At 50.6% G+C, this 27,167-nt stretch overlaps 1 protein-coding gene across 2 annotated transcripts; it reads left to right on the forward strand.

The window, feature by feature from the left end:
* The first annotated feature begins 1,918 nt into the window (after nt 1-1,918).
* Nucleotides 1,919-23,374, forward strand: LAPTM5 (lysosomal protein transmembrane 5). Of its 2 annotated transcripts, none has more exons than XM_040086434.2 (8): nt 1,919-2,061; nt 9,138-9,231; nt 14,707-14,783; nt 15,598-15,726; nt 16,795-16,917; nt 17,599-17,694; nt 21,449-21,541; nt 22,746-23,374. In XM_040086434.2, exons 1-8 carry the CDS (start codon nt 1,975-1,977, stop codon nt 22,818-22,820), a joined length of 774 nt encoding a protein of 257 aa, XP_039942368.1. In that variant the 5' UTR covers nt 1,919-1,974; the 3' UTR covers nt 22,821-23,374. The 2 variants fall into 2 exon arrangements, with proteins under 2 accessions (XP_039942368.1, XP_039942367.1); XM_040086433.2 differs by having other exon boundaries at nt 1,925-2,061; nt 16,792-16,917.
* The last annotated feature ends 3,793 nt before the right edge of the window (nt 23,375-27,167 follow it).

Here is a 27,167-nt window from a genome sequence, read left to right on the forward strand (position 1 = left end):
CCTGGCCCGCAGTGGCCCCCGGGCCTCCAGCACCACCCCAGGCCACGTTTTGTGCTTGTTTTTCCACACCTGGAGCTCGGCGTGGGTCTGCAGCGCTCAGGCACACAAGGAGAGCTCTGTGTGCCTCTCAGGGGACGAGGGGCAGAGCAGAGGGAAGGAGCATTTGCCACGCACGGGCAGGGCCAGATCATAATCCAGCTTTTCAGATCTGCAGGAAATTCTTCATCCTCCTCCCACAAACCGGCTTGGAGGGGAGGCAGCCCCTAAAGAAAACACATTTCATGTGGGGGAGGCAAAGCCAAGCCCGTGTTTGCATCTGGTTTGTAAAGGAAAGATGCTCAAAAATGATCTATTTTTAAAAATAAACCTGATTTTTAAGGCTATTTCTCACAGGTGGATGCAGCTCCAGGGGTGCTGGTGGACGTGGTGCCCTCAGTCCTCACCTGCAGCTTTGTGCTTTCCCTGCTGATGAAGAGATTTCACTTTCCTGCTCTACCAAGGATCCACTAAGGAATATTTGCAGCTGGATTGTATTTACAAAGCACCCAGGTGGAATCTCTGCATTTAATTCCATAAAAACAACCAAGAAACCCCTCTGCTGAAGCACAGAGGGGATGCCGTGCTGGGAGGCATCAAACAACAAATTCAGGGAGCGTTTTTGGGATGTGACACCCACAAGAGCTCACCTGAGTGTTAGCCCAATTCTCATTTTATTTATCTGCATTTCCTTCCTGGAGAAGTGTCCTCCACTGGGACACATCAAACCTTTGTCAGAAACCCCAAAACTCAGAACAATCCATTCCACGGGGTCTTAGAAGGGAAATTTTGCTCTATGGGGTAGAGGAAGAGGAAGAGAGAATTAAAAATGGGGTTTTAAGTGAGAATGGTAAAAAATCTGTGTCTAGGAGCACATTTGGGTGAGTTCAAGCAGGAGGAACAGCTCGATGTCCTGCACAGCGACAAAGCCACCCGCTCAGATCTCGCCGGTTTCATTTCCAGGAGATGAGGACACAAATCACATCCCCAGGATATGGGTCCGGAGCTGCAGATCCCTCAGCTAACACTGATGCCTTAGGATTTCAGGTTTTATATTTTTCATCTATTTGTAATCCTGCAGTTCTTTAGTGTGTCACTCTAAACTCCACACACAGTGTGAGCTGCTGCTTCCCCATTTTGGTCACACACAACAATTCCTCTCCAGGCTGGGGATCCAGGACACCTCACTGCCTCGGGCCATGAGAGATGGAAACAGAAGGGATTTGGGGGGAGCAAACTGGGGGTGAATGACTTCATTACCTGAAGGATTAACCCCCAATCTGCAAATGGACCAAACTCATCAAAGTGAAAACCTGTGACACTTTGTCCATTTTGGGTGCAGCCCCTGTGGGGCTTTATCTGCCCAAAATGTACCCGAAGGCCCTTCAATACATAGATCTGCTTTTTATTCCCTTAATTCTGCCTGGCCTCTGTTTTTGGGTAGTCCCAACAAGGCATCCACACCCTCTGCCACCCTCCTGCTGCCAGAGCCCAGCGCTGCTCCAGCATCAGCTCCCAGGTGTTTCCAGGGAATGCTGCCTTTGCTGGCAGGGAACGCCAGGTCCAAAGGGAGGAACTTGGATGCTTGGCTGAAGAAACAGCAGGGTGAGTTTGAGGTGAAATTCCTGGCCCCTGCTTTTGTTCCTGAGGTTATCTGTAGGACACAGCCACGTCCTGCTCCTGCTCCTCCTTCCCTGACACCCCTGTGCTGGACACCGGAGCAGAGCTGGGGCTCCGATTTCCCAGCTGGGTGCTTTCTAAAAGCCCCCCAGTTTTGCTTTCTTTGTGATTGAGAAACCCAAAGGCCTCATGTGACTTTGTAGATGACTTCACACATTCAGAGAGCAGGAAGGAAGCCGAGCTGCTCTCGCTTCGCTTTCCGAGGGGCGGCTGCAAATTCGACCTCATTAACTCAGGAGTGCTCAGAGGGACACGAAAATGACCCCCCAAATCCTCCCTGAGCCCCCCAAATGCTGCTGCTTCAACATCAAGACAGCGACAGTGGCGCTGGGGATCTTCCACATGGTGAGTCCTGGCCCTGGAAGGGGGACAGGGACGGGGAGACAGGAAGACAGAGGTGGAGGCTCTGCAGGAGGCACATTGTTGTGGTTCACAGGGTTCCCCGATGCTGGAATGTTCTCTGTTCCCAAGAGGAAAGCCCAATGAGTTAAGAGGGATGAACAAAAGGTGGTGGGGGACAGGGAGAAGCAGAATTCACTGTGCTGGGAGGGGTTTTGAATGATTTTTTTGTTCCAATTTGGCTCTGCCAATTGGAGCTCAGTGAAATTTGCTCTGCTTCCTGTTTTTCTGCTCCGCGCAGGAGCTCCCACCCGAGAGTATCCCGAACCTGCTGGGTGGGAATGGGCAGCACTGGCAGTGGGGATGTGGGAATGGGGCACTGGAGGGATTTGGGAGCTGGAGGAGCAGAGGGGGATGGGCAGAGTTGCCTCCTCCGTGTCTCTGTTGGTTCCCATTGGATCCTGGCTGTGTAAAGCTCCCGGGCAGCTGGAGAAGCTGCTCAGGGCAGGGATGGCAGAGCAGGAGAGCCTGGAGGCCCCTCTCTCCCACGCTCCTGGCTGCACTGAGGAGCTTTAGGTGCTTTCAGCCGTCCTGAGGATGTGGTTTCTCACATGGATGGGTTATTAAAATAATCCCTGTGCTGCGCTGGGTGTGCAGAGTCATGGTTTGGGAGCCCTCGGGGTGGTAACGGGGCTCTCACAGGTCCCGTGGGCAGCAGAGGAGGAGCTGGGGACCTGCAGCCTGCAGAAATCCCATAGGATCAGCAGCTGTGGCATGGGAAGGGCATTCCGTGGTCCCACCACAGCTCTGGGTGTGCACAGTCAGGGTTTGGTGCCCTCGGGGCGGTAATGGGGCTGTGACACCTTAGCTGGACAGGAGAGGGGCACTGGGGTGACGTGCAGCCTGCAGAAATCCCATGGGCATGGCAGCTGTGGCTTGGGAAGGACATTCCAAGGTCCCCCCTCTTCCCTGGAGCAGCAGCAGCTGCTGTACCATCCCCTTTGCCCTTGGCAAACAGGGTAATTTTTGGATAGGTCTTGTCTGACGTCTTTAAGAGATACCACGCAATACCAACCATTTCCCCCTGCCTCTCCTCTTCCTTTCTGATGGTGCAGCTGCAGCTGGGCAGGGGGAGGGAAACTGAGAAGGGGATTTATACCTTGGCTGATTTGCTCCATCAGTGCTGGGGGTTTGGATCAGGATAAGTTCCTGCTGCAGGTGCCAGGGATGGATCCCAGCCGGGTGCTGGGTGAGAGCAGTGCCATCAAAGAGCTCTCAGGCCCTGTGGCAATGCCTTCTCCTCCCATAAATCAGCTCTGCCTCGCTGCTGATCTCCTCAGAGACAGCTGGAATAAGTTCTGGGCATTCTGCAACAGGCAGGGAAGGAGCAGGAGGGGAACGAGGAGAGGATGGGCATGTGATCAGCAAAGCTCCACTGGGGACATGACCTGCAGGTGACTTTCAAAGACAGCCCTGGGGAATTTGTCCTGCTCATCAGCTCCTCCAGCCATGAACAGGCCTCGAGGTGTTTCACAGAGAGATTTAAGATGAGGACTGGAAACTTGCTCCTGTGCAGCACAGAATTCCCTTCCTGCTGGTCTTTGATTGGGAAGCAGTGTCTGCACCTTGTCTGGCCCCAGCCGCACTCCAGCTCCTCTCTTTGGCAGCTCTGTAACTCACAGGGCCGAAATTCACCTCTGGAACACTCCCGGGCCCTGTCCTCACCTCTGGCCATGATTCAGGTGAGCCCAGAGTGGGATTCACTGAGCTCTCACCAGGCTGGGGCTGACCCAGGGGTGCCACAGAGCCTGAGCTGCTTCTGCTGCAACAGCACAGCCAAGGAGGCGGCAGGAGACGATGAAAGGTGGTGAAAGGAAACCAAATGAGAGCTCAAAGCGCTCCTCACTTCACCCTCAGCTGCCACAAGAGCCACTCGGAAATTCACGAGAGAGAAGGTGAAGCACTGACAGGGCAGGTTTTGTGTGGCGCTCTTTGTGCTGTGTCCCCTGGTTGTGTCAGAGCCCCAGAGCACTCTGTCCCCTGCCCCTGCCCCCCATGGCTTTGAGCTCCCCTCGCAGAAACCCCTGGGGTGAAGCAGAAGAGGAGCAGCCCCACACCAGGGCCACGTGCACGAAATCACCTGAGGATCAGGAAAAAAGTCCCAGCATGACCTCTAAGAGCAGTCCAACCCCACTGCAGCTGCAGCAGGATTATCTCCAGGGAATCGGGGCTCTGTGTGTCAGATTCCGCATTCAAGACACCCCAATTTATCTCCCTTGATTCAATGACAGGATTTATCTCAGTCCGACGTTATTTCAGCATGTCATGGAACCACAGAAGGTCCTGAGCTGGAAGGGACCCCAAAAATCCTAAAGTCCCACCCCAGGCCCTGCCCAGACCACACCAACCCCCCCTGTGCATCCCTGGAGCGCTGTCCCAAGGCTCCTGGAGCTCTGGCAGCCTCGGGGCCGTGCCCATTCCCTGGGGAGCCTGGGCAGTGCCAGCACCCTCTGGGGGAAGAACCTTTCCCTGCTCTGCAGCCTGAGCCTGCCCTGGCCCAGCTCCGGCCGTTCCTGGGGGATTCAAATTTCTTCCACCAAGAAATGTGAAGCTCTTTTTAATGGACTGCACTGTGACCGGGATACGCAAAGCAATCACACGGAGTCAAGAGATTTTCGCAGGGCAGAGGGTTCCTCCGAGCCAGCTCAAGGCTGAGCCAAGGTGGAGAACAAGGCGGAGAGCCCTCTGCCTGTTTATTTCTTACTTTTTATACATTTGTGGGTCTGGCTGTGGATTGGCTTCTGGAGTTATCACCTCCCAGCCGAATGGCCAGACCAACTGTCAGTTACAATTGTTTTCAGGTTAGAAATATGCAAACAAAGGACAGAGAATGAAAAACAAAGGATTTGTTTATGTTACATCTGTGAGAAAAAGGTAGAAACTGCTCCTAATATTGTACAGTAGCTAAAAGGTCTGACTCAATTTTATAAACAATCAAAAAGCTTTAAAAAACTCAGAAAAACCAGGGTGACATCTCACCAAAAGTTCCAGCTGTAGGAGATAAGGGAGGAAGGGCTGGGAATTGAGTACCTGGAAGTGAAATCCTCTAATTTAAACCCACCTTTCTCCTGCTGTGGCATTGCAAAGGGAAAGGGAACTGGGCATTTTTCTGTCTGAAATGAGAAGTTTTTGGTTTCTTCTGGAGCTGTGGGGTGGATCTGCAGTGGGAGTAGCTGAGCAAGGAGTGTGGGGCGGGCACCACATCCATCCTCCTCTGCCTTCTTCCCGAAAAGCCCCTCTGCGGAGGGCTCATCCCCTTGGATGTGCATTCCCTGCAGGAATAAGGACGGCCCCACATTCCAGCGTGCCAAAGCCAGCTGCTGGAGAGGTGTCCTGGTGCTGGCCTGGCTCTCCATGCCAGAGGAGCTCTCTGCCAGCTCGCAGCTCATTGCTTCCTTCTTTCAACGCAAAATGGAAAATTTTAATCAACTTTTGCATTAAAATCCTCCTGAACCTCTCAGGCTGGGCTGGGGTTTCCTGCCATGATCTTATCTTGTGTGACTGCACTTGGTCTGGGTTGTGTGGCTCATTTCCACACCAGCAAGGAAACCAGGGCCTTGTTTTTCTCTGACACACATCAGAGAGAGTTCCTCACATTCAGCCTCTGGATCTGCTGGATGGGATGGGGGAATTTGGGGTTTGCTGTCCTGCTCTCACCCACTCCTCTTTCAGAAAAAATGGATATTTAGGGCCCAGCTCATTTATTTTGCTCAGGCCTCCTTTTAAGTGAAACTTGAAAAAGCAATTTCTGCCCATATTTCCCATGCTGGCAATTGGGGGGTTGGACCAACAGCAGAAGTAAAGGAAGAAAAACCTGTTTGGGAGCTTGAACGCAAAACCTCTCAGGCACCTTGCAGTCAGGTGTGATCTCCATGTGTCTTCATTAAGAGATCCCTCCCCTCCCAAGCGGCACCAGCAGCTGTAAAGAGACTCTGGATCGATGCAATTTCATCCTTGACAGGGTTCAGAGCTGCCCTGGGAGCTGAAATGCTGTTCCATTAAGCTGAACTCGTGTTAACTTTGTAGTGTCCTCGTGTAATGAGATCTGGATATTCCTCCTTTTCCTGCCAGCTCACGAGCAAATTGCAAAGTTCATTTGCTTCGTGGAAAAAAAGGGAAGACAGCAGAGTGACTCTTGAACAAGCTGGCATCAGACAGGCCCAGGGAAAACCTGACACATGCTCATTCAGACGCTGGACAGAATTTGAGACTGGGAGGGACAGGGTGGGCCAGGGGCTCCCGGTCCCTCTGCAGCCCAGCGTGCCTGGGTGGGTGCTCGCCCTGGGAGTGCCACAGCTCTCCTGGAAGCTGCAGCTGGGGGCTCAGAGAGCGGGTGAGTTTGGTCTCAGATTATTTCTAGGTCTTCTGCAGCTGACACAGAGGCACAGAGAGGGGCTGTGCTCAGCTCCTGTCGCCTCCAAACCTCGCTTCCCCTTTCCAGGCCAAGGCAGAGCCTTGCCCCCCACGGCTCCTTCGCCAGGACGGCTCATGTACTGGCTTGAGGGCAAAACCAGCGAGAGACTCCAAGTCAGAAAAAACAGTTTAATAGGAGAGAAAGAAAGGTAAAATAAAACAAAACGCATGCAGTTGTACAAAATATCACTGACAGAGTCAGAATACAACCTGAAACCGTGGTGGTAGCAGTCCAGATGAAGCGGTCTTGTTGAAGCAGTGTTCCCACAGAAAGGTCTGGTAGCTCTTGTCCTCTGGGAATCCAGTGGGTAAGGCTGCCTGTGCTGTCCCAAATCCCAGATTGCATCCAGGTGGGAATGCTTGGCTCCTCCCCCTGGGCGGAGCATCTCACAATGGACTGATATCATTTTATCAGTCTTGCAATGGGTCCTTGATTGCCCATTAAGCAGAGATAGCCCCCAGAGGGAGTTACCTGTGAGTCATGCAGCAGGGCATTGATGGGCCATGGACAGGAGATAGTCTGGAGGGAGGGGGCACGGGAAACAGTGCACAACTTAGTTTCAACAGCTCATGTAGGTGGAGATAGAATACAACTTTGGGCACATCTTACACTGTAACCTAGGACAGCTCAGCACCCCTGGCTGTGCACCCCCACTGCCCAAAGCCTGTCTGGGTCCCTCTGGGAGCACAGAACTGTTCTGTGCCCAGCCCGAGCAGCAGCCACAGCTGGCACACGTGAGCCCAGACCACAGCGGTTTCCTCCTCGCCCGCGGCGCTGCTCGGGCCCTGCCTGAAGTGAGAGGTTGGTGCAGCTCTGCAGGAAAAGTTATTTCAGCTCTGCCAGAGCTGTGCTGATGTGGGTGGCAGATAAGGCCTGGGACACGTGTGCCTCACTGCGGGGGCAGAGGGCTCAGGGCCACCGAGCCGGGGGGAGCCCGGGGTGACAGCAGGGCTATCCCAGAGCTCAGGGCACAGCTCCGTGTCCAGTGGCTCTGGAATACCCCAGGGAGGAGACTCCAGCCCCTCTCTGGGCTCTGCTCAGCGCTGGGCACTGCCAGGGCAGTCCTGCCCCCTGTGCAGGGGAATTGCTGGGCTCAGGCCCTGCCCGTGGATCTGGTGCCACTGCTGGGCCTGGAGCAGAGCCTGGAGCAGAGGCTGGAGCAGAGCCTGGGCACAGGGACACCCAGGGAGACACAGGGAGACACAGGGACACCCAGGGACACACAGAGAGACACAGGGAGACACAGGGATACCCAGGGACACACAGGGACACACAGGGAGACACAGAGATAGACACGGACACACAGGGACACACAGGGAGACACAGGGACAAACGAGGATACACGGGGAGAGACACAGGGACACCTGGGGACATTCAGGAACACACAGGGACACTCAGCGACACATAGGGATACACACAGGGACAGACAGGGACAGATGGGGACACACAGGGACAGACCGGGACAACCAGGGACACCTGGGGACATTCAGGGACACCCGGGGACACCCAGAGACACACAGGGACACTCAAGGACACATAGGGATACACACAGGGACACTCAAGGACACAGGGATACACACAGGGACGGGCAGGGATACACACGCAGGAATGGATGGACAGAGCAGCTGTGGCTGCCCTGGATCCCTGGCAGTGCCCAAGGCCAGGCTGGACACTGGGGCTGGGAGCGGCCTGGGACAGTGGAGGTGTCCCTGCCATGGCTGGGGTGGGATGGGATGAGCTTTCCAATCCCTTCCAACCCGTGGACAAATTCCTTCCAAATGTGGGCAATGGTTCCCACGTTTCCCATGGAGCAATATTCCCACATATTCCTGTGGATAGGTTGGAGGCTGCTCAGCTCAGCTCAGCCCCGGTGCAGGGTGGAAACCCCTTCCTGCAAAGCTCTCCCAGGATGGCAGCAGGGAATAATCCAGCAAGTTCCATTCTTTCCGTGATTCTCTGATTCCATGGAGATCTCCTAAGCTGGGCCCAGACATGGATTTTTCACTGCACATCATCCCTGGGCGAGTGCAGAATTCCAGGGCCAGGACTGAGCCTGCAGTTCCCGACCTTCCTGCATCTCCCAGCTCGGTAAACTCAGGACAGAATGAACTCTGGAGGCTGGGGTTTGATGGCCCTGTTGGAAAATTTGGGGAAAACCATTCTGGTTCAATGTGAAAAAAACCCCAAAAGATTTGGAGGTTTTCCTCATAATAATAAAAGAAGAAAAGTGATGGTTTTGCCAATGCAGAGGCACAGCTACACTTACAGCGGGATCTTTAATATTTTTTGTGTTTCTTTTTACACTTTGGAATACTGGTATTGTATTTCCCTCACCTCTGGAGCAAAAGGCAATTTCAAAGCATAAAACCAGGATAAAAACCACTGAAACAAAACTCCCTGCCTTTGTCATTTCTCGTCTTCCTTCTGCTGGCAGTTAAATCCAAAATATTAATAAACTGATAACTGTTATCTCAGAATTTCCTGGGATTTAAACCCTTTGTGTTCGGCTCACTTGGAGACTCATCCATCCAGTGTTCCCTGGAAATAAATTCCCTGCTGGGAATTTGGCCCAAGGCCCCTGAATTGTGTTTTTTGCTTTGTTCTCCAGGTCATGAGCGTCCTGCTGCTGATCGAGTATTCCCTGGAGGTGGCCAACGGGAAGGGTTTCTGCAAAGACCTGGACAAGGATTACTACAGAATTGGTGGGTCCTGGGAATGCTGGGGAGCAGCTGTGGGGCAGGGAGGGATCCCTCAGTCCTGCATTGCTCCCTCTGCCTTTTCCATCAAAGAATTTGGAATTCTGGGTCAAAAGCTCAGGAAGGACTTCAGGCTGTGTTTGGGGTTTGCTTTAGGTCAAGGCTCTGTAGGAGACCGATGTGGAGCCCAGAGAAGTTTTGATTTCCGAAGATCAGCCCAAACTCTGCAGCACCTGCAGAGTCCTTCAGCTCCCTCTGGAATCTCCTGTGGATTCCCCTGGCAATCCTGGTTTCCCTTCCTCCCCCTTTTCCCCAGATCATTCCAGCCTCACACACACTCCTGACTTCCTTCACGTTCTGGGCATTCCCAGGGATACACTGAAGTGTCCGAGAACTCCTCAATGGACAGAGGGGAAAATCCCACCCCACACTGATCCCATGGATGTGTGGGCTGTGGGACACCGCCACCAACACCCCTCCATGCCATGGAGCCATTTCCATGGAGCCATTCCCATGGAGCCATTTCCATGGAGCCATTCCCATGGAACCATTCCCATGGAACCATTCCCATGGATCTCCTGCCTCTCATCTGGACAGTGCCACACCACCCCTTCCTGCTCCTGTGACCCCCATTCCCAGATTTTCCCAGCCCCTGGTGTGTTCTTCCAGAACACTGGTGGCTGGAAGAGGCAGCCAAGCTGCCCCACAGCTCACAATTCCTGAAGGATTGAATTCCTCCAGAAGGATCCAGCTCAGCTCCTTGCAAAGACCCGGAGCTGTCTCTTGAGGTGCCATCTAAAACAAACAGCGCCCCAGCCCTCGAAATTGCCCAACCAGGATGTTCGGTGAGAGCTGTTTGGAAACAAGAGCAGGGGCGGTTCCTTTCTTGAGTCATTTTCCACGTAAAACCACGAGCTGCCATAACCCTGGGAGCAAAAGGAGGAACCCAGCCCCCATCTGTGCCCCGTCCATGCCCACAGAGAGAAAAACACGACCCCTGGGATTGCTGCTCCCTGCTTTTCCAGAGAGGCTGTTCCTGGGCTGAAAATTCCCTGTACGTGGAGGAAAAGGAGGCTGGGTACAGATTCCTGCACATTCCAAAGTCTCCTGTTGCCAGGACAGGAGACAGAAATAGGGAAAAGCACCAAACCAGGAATAGGCAGTCCTGGGGAAGTTATAAAAGCTGGCTTCACGTTTTTCCAAGGAAAGAGGCACCACTGGGATCCCCCAGGGCTGTTTGACATCAGCACTGCAAGGTTTGGTTCATCCAACAAAATCACGGAATTCTGGACTGGAAGGGACTTTAATCACCCAGTTCCAAGGGGAAGGGCATCAGCAATGAGCAAAAAATGGGATTTGGGGTGAGTCCTGCTGATAGGAACCCAAGCAAGGGGCAGTGCAATGGTTCCCGTGTTTCCCATGGAGAAATATTCCCAAATATTCCCAAATATTCCCGTGAGGGTGTTGGAGGCAGCTCTGCTCAGCTCAGCCCCCAACGCAGGGTGCAAACCCTTTCCTGCAGAGCTTTCCCAGGAAATAACCCAGCAGGGAATAATCCAGCAGGGTCCAGAGCCAGGACTGGGATCAGCACAAGGAAACCGGAGCATCCATCCATCCATCATCCATCCATCCAACTATCCATCCATCCATCCATCCATCCATCCATCCATCCATCCATCATCCATCCATCCATCCATCCATCCATCCATCCATCCATCATCCATCCATCCATCCATCCATCCATCCATCCATCCATCTATCCATCCATCCATCCATCATCCATCCATCCATCATCCATCCATCCATCATCCATCATCCATCCATCCATCCATCCATCCATCCATCCATCCATCCATCATCCATCCATCCATCATCCATCCATCCATCCATCCGTCCGTCCATCCATCATCCATCCATCCATCATCCATCCATCCATCCATCATCCATCCATCCATCCATCCATATCCATCCATCCATCCATCCATCATCCATCCATCCATCCATCCATCATCCATCCATCCATCCATCCATCCATCATCCATCCATCCATCATCCATCCATCCATCCATCATCCATCCATCCATCCATCCATCCATCTATCCATCCATCCATCCATCCATCCATCCATCCATCCATCCATCCATCCATCCCTCATCCATCCATCCATCATCCATCCATCCATAATCCATCCATCCATCCATCCATCCCTCCATCCATCATCCATCCAACTATCCATCCATCCATCCATCATCCATCCATCCATCATCCATCCATCCATCATCCATCCATCCATCCATCCATCCATCCATCCATCCATCCATCCATCCATCCATCCATCCATTCCTGTAAAATGTGCTCACAGTTTCAATATTTGATGGGAATTGGAGAACTTGGTGCAAATGTGACCTCAAGGGTTTCCTTCCTCTTTCAGGGTTTGGTTGTTTTGCTGGTTTTGGGGGGTTGGGGTGGTTTTTTGTTGCTGTTGTTTGTTTGGGTTTTTTTGTCTGTTTGTTTTTGTTTTGGGTTTTTTTGTTGTTGTTGTTTGGGGGTTCATTTTTTGTTTATTGGGGTTCTTTTGTTTTGTTGGTTTGGGGTTTTGATTGTTTGGGGGTTTGATTGTTTATTTGGGTTACTCTTTGTGGTTTATTTGTTTGACTTTTTGTTCATTTGGGGGGTTGAGTTTGGGGTTTTTTTGGATTGTGTGTTTTTGGTTTTTTGTCATGGCCCCAACCCATCCCTGCTGCAGCAAGTGAGGATGACTCTGTTTCTTGGGAACAAGCAGGAGGCAGCCAGCTCATGGGATGTTGTTTTCCCATGGTTTTCCTTTTCTTCCCATTCCTTTGTGGTTGTGGGGTTGTGGGGGTTTTGTTTCTTTGTTGTTTTGTTCAGGGGGGTTGATCCAGGCTCTGCTTGGAAGATCCAGCTGGGCAATTAGCTGGCAATGGTCACTTCCCAATTAATTAGGGATCCTGCCAGAGAGCTGGAGCAGGACCCATGGAGAGAGAGGTAGGAAAATGCAGCTGTGCTGGACCCCAGAAAATCCCAGGATAAGGAAAGAAATCCTCTCTGGGCAAATTCCTGAGTCCTGGGAGATATCCAGGAGGAAAGGCTTTGGGAATTTGGGTTTTAATGGGATTGGGACTGGCTCCTTTAGGGAAACGGCTTTGGGAGTTTGGGTTTTAATGGGATTGGCTCCTTTAGGGCTGGTCCCACAAAGGCTGAGTCTGGCTCCTTTGTTAAGCTCTGTTTTGGGTTTAGGCTGTTCCCTGTTAATCTTTGGCTCTTTGTGCACCACATCCCAGCCTTGGTTCTACTCCCCTGCTCCTCAAAGGTGGGGTTGTTGTTCTGCCTTGGAATTCTGGCTTTCCCACAGCGCTGGGAGCCGAGGGAAAGCAGCAGTGGCTGCCTTTGGAGGGGGTTGCCCTTCGTGTTCCTGATTTTCTCCAGGAGGCAGAGCCCTTTCCCCTCCTCCCTCCCTGCTCTCCCTCGGGGTTTGCTGAGTTTGGGGATTCTCTCTTCATTGTCCATGAAGATTTCTTCCTCCTCTGGGTCTCATTTCCCACGACCTCCTGCACTGGGGTTTTATCAGGTTGTGAGGAAAAGCTGTTCCCTTGCTTTGCACCATCAGAGCGCTCCTTTCCTGGTGCAGGGTAAGTGGATAATTTGGATCATTCCCTTCTGGATGGCTCCATCCCCCTCGAGATCAGCTTTTTTTGGCTCCCTGGGGGGTTTTTCTGCCAAGCCTGAGGAAGGAAGAGGCTCCTCGTGCTGGGGGGAGGAAATGCTGGGCAGAGCTCCTTTCCACACTGAAGGTTTCCCGTCATCTCCAAAGCTCATTTCTGGAGGAGATTTAAAGAGGAGACAGCAGGGGAATTGAAAATCCTGTTTGTATCAATTGAAATGAATTTAAATTGCATTTAAATGAACTCTGTCAGCGGAGGGAGGATTGGAGGGGTGGCACTGCTGCTGCCACCTGCCCAGATGTGGCTCAGGAAGGACTTCAACAAACCTGGGAATGTTCCAGGGCTTCTCAGTGCATTTTTAGTCTTTCTTGAGTTGGGGGGAGATTTGTGTCCCTTTGCCCTGGGGGAAACTTTTGCATTTCCCCCTAAACACAGCAAATGTCCAAATTCTGAAAAAGCTGTGACAGTTATCAGTGTTGGGGTCACCTGCCTGAAGAACAGGGACAGGTTTCTCTGCCTTGGCTTCTTCGGGAATGATTTTATCCTCTGGGCAACAGCAACAAAACAAAGAAATTTAATTAAGAAATATTCACTGTAATAAAGAATATCCACTTCTAGAAAGGGAATAAAGGATGATTTGGGGTCTGCCCAAGCACTGAAATCTTCCCTCACCAGAGGGGGACCAAAGCTCCAGGTGAACACTCAGAGCTGGAGGAGATGGAGATGAATTTTTGTGGGGAAAAAAAGGGTGATATGGAGCAGTGAAGGATTTCAGAGCAGCTGGACTATGACAGGGACTCTACAGGCACAATTCCCAGAGTTCTTCATGAAAACAGTGAGAGGGTGATGGATAAAACAGAGTTAGGCACTGGATTTATTCACGGTTGTGTGGAATATCCTCAGCTGGAAGGGGCCCCCAAGGATCATCAGTCCTGTACACCTATGGGAAGGATCAGCTGCTTTAAAAAAAAGACAGAAAAATCAAATGTTTGGCTCCTTCCTAGCAGAATTGAACCCTTTCTTGAAGCATTCAGGAACTGAAGAACCCAAACTGGCCAGTGCTGTTTTAAACTCGGGTGAAACGGAAGGAAAGGAGTCAGAGGAGGCTCTGGGAAAGGTTGTGCAGAGGCAGGTAAAGAGCAGAAGCAGCAGAGTTTTGCCTCTGGAGAGGGGAATCAGCACCAGGGTAAGCTGTGATTCCAGGGGAGAAAACTGCTTCCAGGCAAAGGTTGAGCAGGAACTCCATGGATATAAAACATCACCCCCTGCACCCAAAGCAGCTGCCAAAAATCACCCTAAACCCCCTCACATTGTATTTTTGAGGTGTCCCTTGCATCCCACAGCTGCAGAGTTGGTGGGACAGATCATCCCCTGGTGTTCCCTGGCCTCACCAGTGGTGGGGGATTAAAATTCCTGCTCTTCTCTGAGAGATTCTGAAGATCCTTCAGCATTTCACTGCTGGTTCCTTTATTTGCCTGTCAGTCTCTAAATAATTTCCAGCTCATAGCCATCAGCCAAAGCCCTCTGGGCTTTTTGAATACTTCATGTTGTAGCCTGGGATATTTCACATTTCAGGCCTTGGTTCCCTCGAGCTCACAACCTGCATGGCCTGGTGGATGCAGGAACTTCAAAGAGAGGTGAAAAACGGATATAAAAAGGGAAAAGAGGGTTAATTCCAGCTGCATGGCATTAATTCCTCCACAGACACAATTCTTTGTGCCATCCCTTAGGGGTGGGATGGAGTTGGGACGTCTTTTGGTGATGTGGTGATTCCTTTTATTACTTTTGTTCTTTTCAGCTGATGTCACCACCAGTTTCCTGCTGATCCTCATGTTGCTTGTCATCAGCTTCCACCTCCTGCTTGGGGTGCTCAAGGTGCGTTCCCCACAAATGACAATCAGGGTTTGGATGGTGCTCACTGGAATTATGGTCAAAAAAAGCAGGAAAACCCCCCAGAACCACAGAATCACACAAGGGAAAAAAGGCAGATAAAAATCCCAGAATCCCAAAATCATACAGGAAAAAAAGGCAGATAAAAATCCCAGAACCACAGAATCACACAAGGGAAAAAAGGCAGATAAAAATCCCAGAATACCAAAATCATACAGGAAAAAAGGCAAATGAAAATGTCTCCTGGTTCCAGACTGGTTTGAAGCATCAGGTTCTCATGAAAAGCTTCAAACAGCCAGATTTACCAAGTCAGTGCAACATTTCCATCTGGGCTATGTTTGGTGTTAAATGAAGGAGATTTTATGATTTAGAAAGGTTTTCTTGCCTCATTTCCTTGCTCTGTTGCATGTCAGGTCCCGTGAGAGAGCTGTTACTGCCCTGTTGCACCGGGGACTCATTTCCCGGCTCAGAAGGAGGAATGACCAGGCCTTGGGGTGGAAACCCCAGGAATCTGATGGTGGCAGAGTTCTAAGTATTAAATACCACCCAAATAATCCAGTTCTCCCTCCGGAGAGGTAAATTTTAGGGACAGTCAGAAGACAGCTCTGATGGGAAGTGCCAGAGTCACAGAGGGAGAATTCAAAGGAATTTTCCAAAAGGTGAAAAAAATCAGCACTGATGCCCTGTTTTCTCTGGATCAGTTGTCACTGAAATCAGAAATCCCGGGGAAGTGTTAATTCTTGGAGCACGATCAGAGTCCTTCCGGGTGGAAATAACCGGCACTGCTTTTCCTCCTCAGAAGAGGGAGCGGCTCCTGATCCCCTTCCTGGCTCTGCAGGTCATTGATTTCCTCCTCAGCCTGCTGACCATGTTCAGCTCCTACATCCAGGTGCCCGTGGTCATCTCCGTGTCCTCGCTGGGCCACACGGTGGGTGGCAGCTCCTCCTCCTGGGCAGGGCACCTCCTGCCCTCCGGGGGGTGAGGGATGCGCGGAACGGGGGATCCCTGTCTTGGGGTGGCTCCAAGGAGTCACTTAGGTTGGAATGAAGGATCTTTATCCCGGGCTGTGGTTGGTCATGGAATCCTTTAGATGGGAAAAGACCTTTAGGGTCCTGGGAGGTTGGAATGAAGGGTGATTACCCTGGGCTGTGGTTCCACATGGAATCATTTAGGATGGAATGAAGGATCAGTACCTTGGGCTGTGATTGGTCATGGAATCCTTTAGGTTGGAAAAGATCTTTAGGATCCTGGGAGGTAGGAATAAAGGGTCGTTATCCTGGGCTGTGGTTCCTCATGGAATCCTTTAGGTTGGAAAAGACCTTTAGGGTCCTGGGAGGTTGGAATGAAGGGTGATTACCCTGGGCTGTGGTTCCACATGGAATCATTTATGATGGAATGAAGGATCAGTACCTTGGGCTGTGGTTCTTGTGAAACCCTTTAGTTTGGATTAAAGGATCATTATCTTGGGCTGCAATTCTTCATGGAATCCTTTAGGATGGAAAAGACCTTTAGGATCCTGGAAGGCTGGAATAAAGGATTGTTACCTTGGGCTGCGGTTTGTCATGGAATCCTTTAATTTGGAAAAGACTTTTAGGATCCTGAATCCAGACATGAGGCGGTTTCTCCAGGATGGAGACAGGATGCAATCCTTGGAGGCTGAAGGAAACCCGTGGCAGCTGGGATAATTATTTTCCCCAGTCTTGGAATGTTGATTTTCTCCTGGCGTTGAGGGAGGTGGCTCTGGGTGTGCCCCTGACAGAAGGGGTTTGCCAGAGATAAACTGGGATTGTCACTGCTCCGGCCAGAGGAGCTCGGGCGAAGCCCCACAAATGGTTTGCTCTTTGGGCCAGCAGAAGGCAAGGTTTGGGTTGGGTTTAAGGGAATTCAGTGGCTTAGACCCCGTGTGAACCAGCCACAGGCTCTGTGTGAAGTGTGAATAATCTGCAGAAGTGCTCCGATCCTGTGCCTGTAACCCAATTCCTGTCCCCCCCAGCAGGGCCACTCCAAGATTCCCCTGCTGGCGCTGCAGCTGCTGGATTTCTGCCTGAGCATCCTCACCCTGTGCAGCTCCTACATGGAGGTGCCCACCTACCTCAGCCTCAAGCCTGTCAACAGCGGGGTAGGTCTGACCCAGCTCCGCTCATTTTCCACACTGGGAACTCCTGCAAATCCCCATTCCGTGGCTGTGCCGCTTCTCTGAGCTCTCTGGAACATCCAGAACTGCTCAGGTTGACAACAAAGAGGGATTTCCATGTTCTCCCCGGCGCTGTTCCTGACTGACAGCTCCCGTGTTCCTTAAAAATACACCTTGTTTCTCCTTGTAGGAATCTGATGGATGCAAATTGCAGAGAGAAGCGATTCAGGTGGAGCTGCCTGCATGGAAAATGCCTCAAAATTCATCTTTATTAAACAGTCATGTTTAACAAGTCCCACCCTGGTGTTGTTATGAATAGATGGAATCATCACATTCCTAGGGAAGGATGGAGACACTGATTTAAGGCCCTGGGATCATGGTCCCAAGTTTCTCCCTGCAGAGAAAAGAGCAGGAAAGTCCCAGGCTGTTGGCAAAAGTCGAAATTAAAATTTTAAAAGTTCTCATTTAAACAGGGCTTTGGCCAAGGAGTGGAAAGAACAGGAGGAAAACAAAACAAAACAAAACAAAACAAAACAAATCCCTGTGATCCTGCTGCCGGTGAAAATCCACCGTTCCTTGTTCTGCCTGAACCTTGAACCCTCTCTGTGGGTGCCCCTGGCCGAGGGAACGAGTGCTTGGGGCTGAGACCTTCTCCTTTTCCCCCAGGGCTCTCTGCCAGCCCTGGAGAAGCTGCCAGCAGAGGAATACGCCAAAGTGATGATCACCTTCACCATCGCCTTCGTGGCCGTGCTGTTCCTCAAGGTAAACGTCTCTGCAGTGAGGCTCCCCCCGGGAAATCCAGCTTTAATTCTCTCCCAATTCTGCCTTGTCGGGCTCTCCTCGGGCACGGTGGGTGCTGTGCCTCCACATGGTTTATCCAAATCCCTGTGTTTACTTTTCTGTGGGGTTGAAAAAGCAAAATCCCTCTTGAGTCCCCAAATCGTCACTGCCCGTTCCTCTCTAGAGGGAGAAAAAGGTTGAAAACAAACACAGCAAAGCCCTCTGCTGCAATGTGCCCAAATAAATGAGATTATTGATGTTATATGAGATTATTTATACAAATATCTCCTTTTACACTTCTGTGTGAGTTACAAAGCAAAATCCCACTTTGTGTCCCCACATCATCACTGCCCATTCCTCTCTAGAAGGAGAAAAAGCCTGAAAACAAAGCCAAATAAATGAGATTATTGAGCAGCAGGTGAGATCTTTCATTTGGTGAGTGGCTGATGGGAGCAGGGTTCTCCACCCTGATTCTCCCAAAGTTCATTAAAACCAGGAGCTAAACCCTGCTGGTGCCTCAGGAAGCTCCACTGGAGAGGGTTTTTATTCTTTTATTGCTTCAGTGGCTCAGAGAAGTGCTTTTTACACCTTCAGCCCCACAAAGAAAAGCAGATTCTTGCAGGCACTTGGGCAGAAAGTGCTGCTTGTGAGTTGGAAACCATTTTATATTCTGAGCCTTCCAGGTGGGCCAGATAAGCCAGTGAGGAGTGGAGAGTTTTGCACGGATGCACTTCAGGCATGGCTTTAAAATCTTTTTTAATATTTGCATGGAGTGTGCAGCAGGAGCAGAGATAACCCCGAGCCCCAGCTGGCAGGAATCTCCCTGACCTGGCAAACGGATTAATTGGAATTTTCCACAGCTTTGCCCACAAAATGCTGGACTTGCAATGGGTTTTTGTGCTGGGGTTGTAAGAGGACTCCTGGTCTACTCAACTCCCCAAAAAGCCATCAGGACCCGCATCCTTTAATCCCAGTCCAATCCCTCTCCTCTTCCATGGGTAAAATCCCATGGAATTCCCTCCCTGCAGCCTCCCAGCTCAGGGCACCATGGGGCTGGGCCTGCATTACCTGTGTTCAAAATTCCATGGAAGAAACATTCCAAGGGCAGGGTGGGGCTGAGGCCGTGGGGAGGCTCACTTGTTCAGGACAGGATCACTTGTTCCAAATTCCTTGGAAAAAACATTCCCAGGGCAGGGTGATGCTGCCAGGGCACCATCAAGGCAATTCCCCGTGCTGGTGTCTGCATCCACGAGTGATCCAAAATCCATGGAGTGATTCGGGTTGGAGGCACCTTTAGGTTCACCTCACCCCTGCCATGGCAGGAACACCTTCCACTGTCCCAGGGTGCTCCAGCCTGGCCTTGGACACTTCCAGGGATGGGAGGTGGGCAAATATTCCAAAATCTTTGTCTGGCTTTGGAATCATAAAGCCCTCCAGCACCACAGGGACAAGAAAGCAGAAATTAATTCCTTGTGATTTCGATTTACTTCAAAAACAAAACTGGGGAGTGCATTCCTTGTTGTAAGATTTTAACTTATTTCAAAATGAAAATCGGGGAATGCTTTCCTTTGTTGTATGATTTTGATGTATTTTAAACCCAAATTCAGGGAATGCATTCCTTTGCTGTGTGATTTTTATTTATTTCAAACCCCAAATCAGGGAGTGAATTCCTTTGCTGTGTGACTTTTATTTATTTCAAAATGAAAATTGGGGAATGAATTCCTTTGTTGTATGATTTTGATGTATTTTAAACCCAAATTCAGGGAATGCATTCCTTTGCTGTGTGATTTTTATTTATTTCAAACCCCAAATCAGGGAGTGCATTCCTTTGCTGTGTGACTTTTATTTATTTCAAAATGAAAATTGGGGAATGAATTCCTTTGTTGTATGATTTTGATGTATTTTAAACCCAAATTCAGGGAATGCATTCCTTTGCTGTGTGATTTTTATTAATTTCAAACCCCAAATCAGGGAGTGCATTCCTTTGCTGTGTGATTTTTATTTCAAACCCCAAATCAGGGAGTGCATTCCTTTGCTGTGTGATTTTTATTTCAAACCCCAAATCAGGGAGTGCATTCCTTTGCTGTGTGATTTTTATTTATTTCAAAGCCCAAATCAGGGAGTGCATTCCTTTGCTGTGTGATTTTTATTTATTTCAAAGCCCAAATCAGGGAGTGCATTCCTTTGCTGTGTGATTTTTATTTATGTTTTAGACTGACTGGGTTTTTTGCATGGATGACTGGAGGATTTTACCCAGTTTCTATGACAGCTCCAGATTTGCTCTCTGGATGAAGAGACCTTGGAAGCAGGAAGGGTTCTGCAAAATTCCCAAAAGATGCTCAAAGTTTGGATTTACTCCCAATCTCTGGAATGTTGAGATTGATTTTTTTCAGCTCAGATATTTTATTCCTTCTCTTTGTCTTGGCTTCGTGTCAACACAAGCGGCCCTCATTGTCCTGGGAATGCTCGGCTGCACAGCCCCGGTTTGGGATCTGTGGCTCCCTGTGTTCCCTGAAAATCCCAACTGTTCCCGAGCACATTCCCAGGCCAACACAAACACCGGGCACACGACTCTGCCGTGCTGCTCTGAGCAGGGAAAATATTGATTTAACAGGGCCAGTCCCACAGACTCCGCTTATTTCCCTGGGCCACAACCCCTCAATCCATCCTTTCTCCTCAGAAAGGCTCCGTTCATTGCGGGGATGAATCCATGGGGTGCCAGGAGATCCTGTCAGGGAGCTGCAAAGGTGGGATTTTGCTGAATGAAGGGATTTTGGGGCAGTCCTTGGGTCTCTGTGGTGCCTCTGGTGCTTTCCTGAGGCATCCGGACTTTGTAACCTGCTCCGAAAAATGACATCCAGGCCACCATTTCCTTTCCTACCTTGGGATATTGTGATCTCAGAGGTGCCCAGTGTTGTGTTTCATGGATTTTATGTTTAATCGCTTTATATTTACTGGATTTCCAGTCCCACCTCGGTGTTTTGAATTCACAGAATCCAGACTTTATAACCTGCTCTGAAAAATGACATCCAGGCCACGAATTCCTTTCCTACCTCGGGATATTGTGATCTCAGAGGTGCCCAGTGTTGTGTTTCATGGATTTTATGTTTAATCGCTTTATATTTACTGGATTTCCAGTCCCACCTTGGTGTTTTGAATTCATGGAATCCAGACTTTATAACCTGCTCTGAAAAATGACATCCAGGCCACCATTTCCTTTCCTACCTCGGGATTTTGTGATCTCAGAGGTGCCCAACGTTGTGTTTCATGGATTTTATGTTTAATCACTTTATATTTACTGAATTATTGATCCCAGTCCCATCCCAGCATTGTTCTGAATTCACAGAATCCAGACTTTATAGCCTTCAATAATATGAAAATACCCATAAAAATAAGGAAAAATGACACCAGAGCCACCATTTCCTTTCCTACCCGGGACACGGTGATCTCAGAGCTCTCAGTGTTGTGTTTGATGGGGTTTATGTTTAATCACTTTATATTTACTGGATTATTGATCCCAGTCCCACCCCAGTGCTGTTCTGAATCCATGGAATCATAACATTCCTAGGGAAGGGTGGAGACACAGATTCAAGGCCCTGGGATCATGATCCCAAAGTTCTCCCTCCAGAGAAAAGAGCAGGAAAATCCCAGGCTGGTGGCAAGAGTGGAAATGCCCTTTTTTCCCTGCAGGGCCATGGGAAATTGCCCTTTTCCTTCTCTTTTCCCTCTTTTCCAGGCCTACATGTTCAAATGTGTCCTGAGCTGCTTTAAGTACATCAAAGACAGCAGGAGGGAGGAGGAGAAACTGGAGCCACAGGCAGTGGAAAAGGTAAGGAAAAGTGAATTTTCTCCAGAAAGTGGACCCAAAACAGTGGAAAAGGTGAGGGAAAAAAAATGGATTTATTCCTGGAAGTGGAGCCACAATAAGTGGAAAAGGAGTGTAAAAGTGAATTTATTCCTAAACATGGACTCAAAAGCAGTGGGAAAGGTGAGGAAAAGTGAATTTATTCTGTCAACAGGAATTCTTTAGACTGGTGATCCTTATCTCTGCTTTTTTGGGATCTGAGAGAATTTCCAGCCCTTCAAATCCCCAGTAGCAAGTGCTAACAATCCATTTTTAATTACAAAATATCCATTTAATTTTACTTCTGCATTAAATTTTAGAAGTCAATGTGCAAGGAATGTGAAACTCAGGCACAGTGGATAAATGGGAATGAATTCCCTGTGAGCCCTGATCCGGGAATTTGGGGTTAATTCCAGCTGGACTTTGGCTTCCGTAGCTAAGAGTGTTTAAAATCAGATTTTTCTTCACCTTTCTGCCTGGGAGTTCTGGAATTTCAGTGCTGTGAGGATGGATGGGCAGGAAAGAGGGAGGGACGTGGAATGCTGAGGATAGGGAATGCTGTGGGTATGGAATGCTGAGGGACGGAGAATGCTGTGGGTATGGAATGCTGTGGGATGGGGAATGCTGAGGGTATGGAATGTTGAGGATATGGAATGCTGAGGATATGGAATGCTGAGGATAGGGAATGCTGAGGGTATGGAATGCTGAGGATATGGAATGCTGAGGGTATGGAATGCTGAGGATATGGAATGTTGAGGATATGGAATGCTGAGGGATGGGGAATGCTGAGGGTATGGAATGCTGTGCGATAGGGAATGCTGAGGGTATGGAATGTTGAGGATATGGAATGCTGAGGATATGGAATGCTGAGGATAGGGAATGCTGAGGGTTGGCTTTTATCTTGGCTAATCTGCTGAGCCCTGTCTTGCCAATGGTGTCCCAGCTGTGCCCCTCTGTAAAATTCCTCAGTTTTCCTTGGGAATGGGGCTGGGATTCCACATTCAGGAGCCTTGGGCCATTTGCTGTCCCGGGAATGGGGCTGGCGCTGGCACAAGGTGGATCCAAGCCCTGCTGGATTCCTGCCCTTTGTGCCCCAGCCCCGTGCGGTTCTTTGTCCCTGCTCTGAAGCTGGCAGAGGAGCTCTCCAGGATGAATTCCCTGGGATCCCATAACCTCTGATCTCTTCCAGGCCGTGCTGCCGTCCTATGAGGAAGCCCTGGAATTGCCTTCCAAGGATTCCCCCCCTCCCTACGTGACCATCTGAGCCCAGCCCGGGGGAGAGGTGACACTGAGTGCTGCTGCTGCTGCCTCTCCCCTCCCGGCAGAGTCCCAGTGCTCACTCCAGAGCAATTCCCAGCTTTTTCCAGCCAGATCCTGCCGGGGAACTGCTGGAGTCCTGTCCCGCTCTGGAACCTCCATCTCCTGACTCTGGCTCTGGTTGCCATCCCTGGATCTGGATTTGGCTGCTGCGGGGAGCAGGGCCGGCCCGAGCTCTGCGCCACCAGGACGGTGATCCTCCTCTGGCTCTGCAGGGAGTCCTTTGGAAGTGGGACTGAGGGATGAACAGGGAAGGAATTTTCTCTGGGATAACGCAGCCCTGCAGCTCTGCCCAGCCAGAATTCCTGCAGAAAAGGGATCAGCCAAAAATCCCCCGGCAACTGCAGCTCTCACCCTGTCTGCTTGTGAAGATTGACAGCGACCCAGAATCTCCAGCCCAGCACTGCTCTGCCATTTCATACCTGAGTGGGTACATTTCCCCTGCTTTCATGTGACTTGGAAGATGAGATTCAATTAAAATAAAAGCGTTAATGGCTTCCAGACTGTGAGTCTGATTTCTGAGGGTGTCTGATTGCTGAGTGAAGGAAGAAAGAATTTGATTTCTAAAAAATTAGTGAGCAAAAAAGGGTGCTTTGACCTTGCCCTGATCTTTTCTCATGCTTGTGCTGCTTGCAAAGGAAAAGCTGATATTTCTATTTCAATTTCCTCCCAAAATCTGCCTCTCTGCCTTATCAGCAGTGATAAGGATCTGCTCACCAGTGACTGCACAGCTCAGGCCCTGCAGATGTCACTGATGGCACTGCTGATGTCCCTGGAATCCTGCACCTGCTCCCCTTTCGGGATCATTTCCTGCTCTTTTCAAACATCACAGCATGAAAAAAAAAAAAACCAAACAAAAAAACCTGGGGTGTTCTCAGCCTTAAATAAAGTCTCCATTCCAGCCTCATCCAGATCTTGGATCGCAGCCCGGGGGGGCTGCTCTGCTCTGAGCCAGCCTCAATGGAATATTTAACAGCAAACTTCAATGGAATATTTGCAGAGGATGAATAAGAAATGTGGTGCTGCCCCTGCTCTTTTCACTGGATGTGCATTTCTGTAACGGGGATGAAGAGGATGATGTTGGTTGTATGTTTTCCAGATGATTTTCCCATCGAGGGGGGATAATTCTGGTTTTCTGTGCTCCATCTCCTTGTTCTGGGCACCAGGATGCTCCACAGCAGGCCTGGAGTCTGGAAGGGTGTCCCAGATGACATCTCAGTGGCTCCAGTGCTTTTAAACCTGCTCAGAAATCACCCCCAAAAGCACAAACCCTTCCAATCCTCCAAGCAGAAAATCAATTTTCTGCCCCCACGCCTGCTAATTGTTTAGCTGTAACCAAAGAGCAAGAGAGAAACTCGAAATTCGACCTGGAAACTTTGCAGAAAAGCCCAGATTATTGCAGCAAGGCCCAGCCCAGCCTCCTGCTGTATTCTGTGGAGAGATTAAAAATGGTCTTTGAATTGTTAATGAAATTGGTTACTGAGCACTGCACACATCCCTTGGCCACAGGGCCGGGCTGGCTGCTGGAGCTGTCCTCATTTCTCACCTTGGCTGCTCCAAGCCAGGCCTGGAGGAGGCCTTGGGGTGGGCTGCCAGGGTGGAGATTCCCTTTGGAAAAGCACATCTTGCCCTGAATATTCCTTATCAGAGCCTGGGACGGTGTGGGAAGGTTCTGGGGCATCTAACCAGGCTCCTTCCACCAAAACCCCATTAACTGGGGCTGCCCAGACGTGAAATGCTGGCAGTTCTCCTGGTTTCCAAAGCAGGGGAGGGTTCCTCAGTGTGATCCTGTTAAAACCTTTCCTCCACCTCTTTCAATGGTTCAGATTCTCCCTCTAATTAAATTCCCACTAATAATGGGGAATGCTCCTGGCTTTGAGTGGTTGCAGCAGGGTAAATCAGTCCCTGGGCCTCTTGCTTTAATTGACTTCGCTAATAGAGCTGCAGCAGCTAAAATAAGATCAGGACGTGCCTGGCAGACACGGGGTTGGTTTCAGTGTGGGTTCACACCTGCTCTAACTGAGCCTGGCTCTAACCAAGCCAGCCCATCTCCTGCCTGGGGCAGAGCTTTCTCTCCAGGGCTCAGCATTCCAGCGTCCCAGTTCCCTGTGAGAGCCTCCAAACCCCCAAAGCCGATAAAATGTATGGATTTATTGTGAGTTCCCAGCCAGGCCAGGGCGGAGCTCGAGACAGGACGTGGGCTGGGGTTTCTGAAATGCCCCAGGGCTCGGCCAACACAAACAGCCCAGCCCGGCCCAGGCTGCTCACGAGCCCACCATGGCCCCGCCAGTGCTCGGCCTGAGACTGAGAAAAGTCTTTTAAATTCCCCTGTTATTCTGGTTTGGCTTCCCCAAACTGATTTGTTGATGTCTCCCCAAGCCAGGCTGAGCTCACGCAAAGATCTCAGTGCTGCTCAACGCTGCTCCAGGCTCGATTTTGGTCAGTGCTGAGGAGTAGTTTGAGCAGCAGTTCTCTGGTGGAGGGGAAAGATCGAGCTGATGATTGAGCTGAGGATCTCAGCACTGGCAGCACAGATAAATGAGAGGGTGTGGACCGAAACAGCAACATCTCCTGGAGTTCGAGATGTTCCTGGGCTCCAGGGATGACAATTAAATTCCCTGGCTGCCTGTGGCTTTTCCCACCCAGGAGAAGCTCCAGTGGAAAAGGGGATTTTGTGGAACATTCCTGCCAATGGAAGCATTTTACAGTGATTTTGGATGGGCTTGGAGCAACCTGGGATAGTGGAAGGTGACCCTACCCATGGCAGGAGGCGGCACTGGATGGGCTTTAAGATCTCCTCCAGTCCAAACCATTCCAGGATTCTGAGAATCTCTGATTGCTGGGGTTTTTGTGTGCCTTGCCTTGATCCATCAGGTGTTTGGGGTCATTCACCGTGGAGACAAGGAGCTGCCCACACAGCGACCACATTTACACCTGGTAAATCTTATCCTGCTGTTCTTTCAGAGAACCATCAAATCGTGGAAAATCCTCAGCTGGACGGATCCACAGGGATCATGGATCCAACCCTGTCCCTGCCCAGACCCCAGCAATCCCCCCTGTGCATCCCTGGAGCGCTGTCCCAAGGCTCCTGGAGCTCTGGCAGCCTCGGGGCCGTGCCCATTCCCTGGGGAGCCTGGGCAGTGCCAGCACCTCTGGGGGAAGAACCTTTCCCTGCTCTGCAGCCTGAGCCTGCCCTGGCCCAGCTCCAGCCGTGCCCTGGTGCTGTCCCTGTCCCAGAGCAGAGCTGGGAGCTGCCCCTCGGGAGGAGCTGCAGATCCCTGAGCTCTGCCCTCAGTGCGCTCTGCTCCAGCTGCACGCTCCAAGAGCCCTCAGCTGCCCCTCCAGACCCTTCCCCATCTCCGTGCCCCTTCTTGGTTGCTCTCTAACACCTTCAGACCTTTTTTCTATTGTGTCACCCAGAACTGCACAAAGTTCTCGAGCTGTCCCAGCCATTTCTAGCACAGAAACAGCCTCAGGGGCTCCTGGGCCAGGCCAGAACTGGGGAATTGCACAGGTGGAGAAATCCAGGCACGGATGGAGGAGCAGAGCCGTGCAGGTGGTCAGCGGGAGAGGCAGGAACTGTGCCCAGGAGCAACTCAGTCCCTGGGGAAGGTATGGGCACGGGGAACAAGCAAAAAGTGATCCCTGTGAAATGAGTGTGACCCATAAAACACACAAACAAGGCCCAGCCATAAACAGCATTTGCTATTTCCAGCAGCAAGCCCCAGGGATATTTGCCAGCTCTTTGCAGCTGGAAGGATAAACAGAAATTCCTTTGATCCTGACTCGGTGCAGGGGTTATTTTCAAAGCCACTCCTTCCTCCCTAGCCTTTCCTTTTCATCATTTGTTGGATGCTTTGCTCTGCTCCCGCTGCTGTAATTCCACTTTTCCAGGGTGGGAAACGGGAATGCGGGAGGTTGGGAGGGATCCCTCCAGCCCTCAAACCAAAATTGTGGGGGTAAAACGCAAGAATTGGAGCTTGTGTTATCATTTCTTCTGCAGGGTGAAAAGTGGAACTGGGAATCCAGCTTGGAACACTCACCTGGAACATCAAAGGGAGCCAGAAATAGGCAGAAATTACGGAGCATTTTGTAAAACCTTGGGGCCTTTTGGAGGCTGGAAGGCAGCAGAGCTGTGTTTACTACAACTCCAGGGTTTGTTTAGAATGAAATAAAAACCAACAGCAAACAGCTCTGGGTTTGGCTGCTGCTCCCTTCCCAGCCTTTTCATTCTGCCTCATCTGTGGGACTCGGGATTCTTCCCTTTGGAGAAGAATTTCTGGTCCAGGGCTAC

Source organism: Hirundo rustica, chromosome 25 (genome assembly GCF_015227805.2).
Source record: "Hirundo rustica isolate bHirRus1 chromosome 25, bHirRus1.pri.v3, whole genome shotgun sequence".
Lineage (NCBI taxonomy): Eukaryota > Metazoa > Chordata > Aves > Passeriformes > Hirundinidae > Hirundo > Hirundo rustica.

Excerpts from the sequence above, each read along its gene's own strand:
- LAPTM5 (XM_040086433.2), top strand. The coding sequence starts at position 1,975 with ATGACCCCCCAAATCCTCCCTGAGCCCCCCAAATGCTGCTGCTTCAAC. Across the intron at positions 14,784-15,597 it reads TCCTGCTTGGGGTGCTCAAG|AAGAGGGAGCGGCTCCTGAT; the intron begins GTGCGTTCCCCA and ends TTTCCTCCTCAG. Across the intron at positions 17,695-21,448 it reads TGGCCGTGCTGTTCCTCAAG|GCCTACATGTTCAAATGTGT; the intron begins GTAAACGTCTCT and ends CCTCTTTTCCAG.